General features: G+C 45.1%; 1 protein-coding gene across 1 annotated transcript in view; it reads right to left on the bottom strand.

Annotated features, from left to right (window-relative positions):
- The window catches only part of LOC143297124 (trypsin-like), a 23,519-nt gene extending 20,042 nt beyond the window's left edge, over nt 1-3,477 (bottom strand). Inside the window, exons 1-2 of the mRNA XM_076609298.1 lie at nt 3,353-3,477; nt 2,878-2,996 (exon numbers count right to left, since the gene is read on the bottom strand). Of these exons, the coding sequence (XP_076465413.1) occupies nt 2,878-2,996; nt 3,353-3,477 (244 nt within the window). The remainder of the gene's footprint in view (nt 1-2,877; nt 2,997-3,352) is intronic.
- Between the last annotated feature and the right edge of the window lie 1,472 nt (nt 3,478-4,949).

The following is a 4,949-nucleotide window of genomic DNA, read 5'->3' as shown; positions in this document are numbered from 1 at the left end:
TTCTCCCCTTCCACTAGTCCTTGAGTGGTGGTCTGGACGCTAGTCATTCGGATGAGACGATAAACCGAGGTCCCGTGTGCAGCATGCACTTAGCGCACGTAAAATAACCCACGGCAACAAAAGGCTTGTTCCTGGCAAAATTCTGTAGAAAAATCCACTTCGATAGGAAAAACGAATAAAATACACGCAGGGAAAAATACAAAAAAAACATTGGGGGGCGCTGTAGTGTAGTGACGTGCACTCTCTGGAGAGAGCAGCCCGAATTTCACATGGAGAAATCTGATGTGATAAAAAGAAATACAAATACAAATTGGTAGCGAAGATCGCCATACAGCAGCTGCATGATCATAGTTATAGCAGAACTCAATCTCCTTCACACATTACAGTCTGCGTATAGTTCTAAATATTCCGCAGAAACTGCTCTTCTTCGTGTTAATGATGTGTTTTGTGCATCTGACGACTCCGATGTCTGTCTGTGCCCTGCTAGACCTTAGTGCTGCCTTTGATACCATTGATCGTGCCATTCTCTTGCATTGCTTCAGAAACGTGTTTGACATTCACGACCTTACATGTTCATTCTTGCTGTCATATCTCTCTGACAGAACTGTACAGATCTCTGGCTATTATCTTGATCCTGTGTCACTTCAATTTGAAGTCCCCCAAAGTTCCGTTCTAGACCCTTGCTTTTCATACTGTATACCCAAGCACACTCTAATTTCATTGAAACACATTTAGTCTCTCATCTTGAGTTTGCTGGTGTTACACAACTCTACAACTCATCTTCTTCCACTGATATCCACCCACGTTTCTCTGTGACTGAATTTTGCATCTTTGATTTCAAAGTTTTTGATGTCTCAAAATGAATTACAACTGAATGACACAAAAACTGAAGCAATATTGCTTAACAATACTCGAAACGTAGGTCAGACCCTAAGATTTTATCAACAATCGGTAAAAGTGAAATTTTTTCCATCAGGACAGAGACACACAACCAACACCCATTCCATGAGAACAGAGACACACAGACAACTATCACCCATTCCGTCAGAACAGAGACACACAGACAACTACCACACATTCCATGAGAACAGAGACTCATGGACAACTACCACCTATTCCATCAGAACAGAGACACAACCACCACCCATTCCATCACAACAGAGACTCACAGACAGCTACCACCTATTTCATCAGAACAGAGACTCACAGACAACTACCACCTATTCCATCAGAACAGAGACACAACCACCACCCATTCCATCACAACAGAGACACACAACCATCACACATTCCATCAGAACAGAGACTCACAGACAGCTACCACCTATTTCATCAGAACAGAGACTCACAGACAGCTACCACCCATTCCATGAGAACAGAGACTTACGGACAACTATCACCTATTTCATCAGAACAGAGACACAACCACCACCCATTCCATCAGAACAGAGACTCACAGACAGCTACCACCCATTCCATGAGAACAAAGACTCACGGACAACTATCACCTATTTCATCAGAACAGAGACACAACCACCACCCATTCCATCAGAACAGAGACACAACTATCACCCATTCCATCAGAACAGAGACACAACTATCACCCATTCCATCAGAACAGAGACACAACTATCACCCATTCCATCAGAACAGAGACACACAGACAACTACCACCTATTCCATCAGAACAGAGACACAACCACCACCCATTCCATCACAACAGAGACACACAACCACCACCTATTCCATCAGAACAGAGGCACACAGACAACTACCACCTATTCCATCAGAACAGAGACACACAACCGCCACCTATTCCACCAGAACAGAGGCACACAGACAACTACCACCCATTCCATCAGAACAGAGACACAACTATTACCCATTCCATCAGAACAGAGACACACAACCACCACCTATTCCATCAGAACAGAGACACAACCACCACCTATTCCATCAGAACAGAGACACAACCACCACCCATTCCATCAGAACAGACACACAACCATCACACATTCCATCAGAACAGACACACAACCACCACCCATTCCATCAGAACAGACACACAACCACCACCTATTCCATCAGAACAGAGACACAACCATCACACATTCCATCAGAACAGACACACAACCATCACACATTCCATCAGAACAGACACACAACCACCACCCATTCCATCAGAACAGACACACAACCACCACCTATTCCATCAGAACAGAGACACAACCATCACACATTCCATCAGAACAGACACACAACCATCACACATTCCATCAGAACAGACACACAACCATCACACATTCCATCAGAACAGACACACAACCATCACACATTCCATCAGAACAGACACACAACCATCACACATTCCATCAGAACAGACACACAACCATCACACATTCCATCAGAACAGACACACAACCACCACCCATTCCATCAGAACAGACACACAACCATCACACATTCCATCAGAACAGACACACAACCACCACCCATTCCATCAGAACAGACACACAACCATCACACATTCCATCAGAACAGACACACAACCATCACACATTCCATCAGAACAGACACACAACCATCACACATTCCATCAGAACAGAGACACAACCACCACCTATTCCATCAGAACAGACACACAACCATCACACATTCCATCAGAACAGACACACAACCACCACCTATTTCATCAGAACAGAGACACAACCACCACCCATTCCATCAGAACAGAGACACAACCATCACACATTCCATCAGAACAGAGACACAACTACCACCTATTCCATCAGAACAGAGACACAACTATCACCCATTCCATGTGAACAGAGACACACAGACAACCACCATCCATTCCATGTGAACAGAGACACTGACCATTGTAGCTGGGATGGATGATGATGTCCTCCACATCCCGTATCTGTCCGTACGTCTCTGACTCCTTGGCGCTGAGGCCGTACTGCCTGTCTGTCACGGCGTACGTCACGTTTTCCAGCCTGTGCACACCGCGCCATTGGCTGTGTATCTGTGTGCGTGTGTGTCCGCTTACACCTGCGTGTTTGTGTGGATTTGCTGAGTTCTGCTGGTGTTCATAGTTGTAAAGGCTCTACATTCATGCTGTGTTATTCAGCTGTGGAAATAGATGTCTTCTGTCAATAGAGCCATGAGGACATATGGTGACATACATGATGGGCACACACACACACACACACACACACACACACACACAGAGAGAGAGAGAGAGAGAGAGAGAGAGAGAGAGAGAGAGAGAGAGACCAACTGACTTAGTAATATGATTACATTAAAAAATACACACATACCAACAAGAAGACCGACCAACACACTGTCTTACTGGAAACAACGGGCCGAGGACAGCACGTGACGCTCGTCAATGACAGTGCCAGCACACCATTCGTACATCACGCCATCCTGAATCACGTGCGTCCTCACGAGGGAGGGAAACTCATCGGGTGACATCGGTGTCCCTCCAATAATCTTCCACTCTCTAAAGTCCTGAAGAGAAAGCATCGTGACTAACGTTATCGTCAAAATGGTTATTGCCGTCAGTGGTGGCTTCACACCGCCTTCCCTTATCCTGTCACTTTTTTTTCTCAGTTCACTGTTCATTTCGGAAGCGCACGTCCTTGCTCAGGACACGTTAACGCCGGACACAGACATGGTCATTCATTGGCTGAAGACATCAGCTCCTCCCCCGTCACATAATGCACACAGTCAGACACAGTCATCTCCCGTCAGAAGTTTGCTATGTGGTATTTACATTATATTGCAGGCTGCCTCACCAAACGGGGTAAATTGTTGGATACGAACGCTGAGAAACGTTACCACATCCACAGTATAAACAATAAGGCTATCGTCTGACGATAGAATGTATTGATTTGTGATCACTGAATTTGCTTGCAAGACATCATATTCCATTTCCACTTCTTCAGGTTACGTCAAGCACATCTGAAATGGGCTTGTTTGGCATGGAGAGCACTATTGTGACCGTTTACAGTGTAAAGATGAATCGCTGACAGTGTGTGACTGTGTTCAGTGTGAAGATGTATGACTGACAGTGTGTGACTGTGTTCAGTGTGAACGATGTATGACTGACAGTGTGTGAGTGTGTTCAGTGTGAAGATGTATGACTGACTCTGTGAGTGTGTTCAGTGTGAACTATGTATGACTGACAGTGTGTGACTGTGTTCAGTGTGAAGATGTATGACTGATAGTGTGTGACTGTGTTCAGTGTGAACATGTATGACTGACAGAGTGTGACTGTGTTCAGTGTGAACGATGTATGACTGACTCTGTGACTGTGTTCAGTGTGAAGATGTATGACTGACAGTGTGTGAGTGTGTTCAGTGTGAAGATGTATAACTGACAGTGTGTGACTGTGTTCAGTGTGAAGATGTATAACTGACAGAGTGTGACTGTGTTCAGTGTGGAGATGTATAACTGACAGTGTGTGACTGTGTTCAGTGTGAACGATGCATGACTGACAGTGTGTGACTGTTCAGTGTGGAGATGTATAACTGACAGTGTGTGACTGTGTTCAGTGTGAAGATGTATGACTGACAGTGTGTGACTGTGTTCAGTGTGAAGATGTATGACTGACAGCTGGCTCACTTACTGACAATGTCTCACCCTGTCCAGCCTGAACGTATCCTATGGCTGTGAACATTGCTTCTGACATACAGACAAATCAGGTGTTGATTTTTCTTTCGTGTACACTGACCTTGATGGATGGCACTCCACGTACAGTTTGTTCGGGGACTTGAAGAGGAACTGCCTGGCCTGGAATAATGTACGTGGTGCACACACACACACACACACACACACACACACACACACACACACACACACACACACACACACACACACACACACACACAATCACGCTGAATGACTTGTGGAACGCTCTCCGAGTAGATATTTCATAAATTACA

Source organism: Babylonia areolata, chromosome 22 (assembly GCF_041734735.1).
Source record: "Babylonia areolata isolate BAREFJ2019XMU chromosome 22, ASM4173473v1, whole genome shotgun sequence".
NCBI lineage: Eukaryota > Metazoa > Mollusca > Gastropoda > Neogastropoda > Buccinidae > Babylonia > Babylonia areolata.
This window is presented reverse-complemented; position numbering and strand designations above follow the sequence as displayed.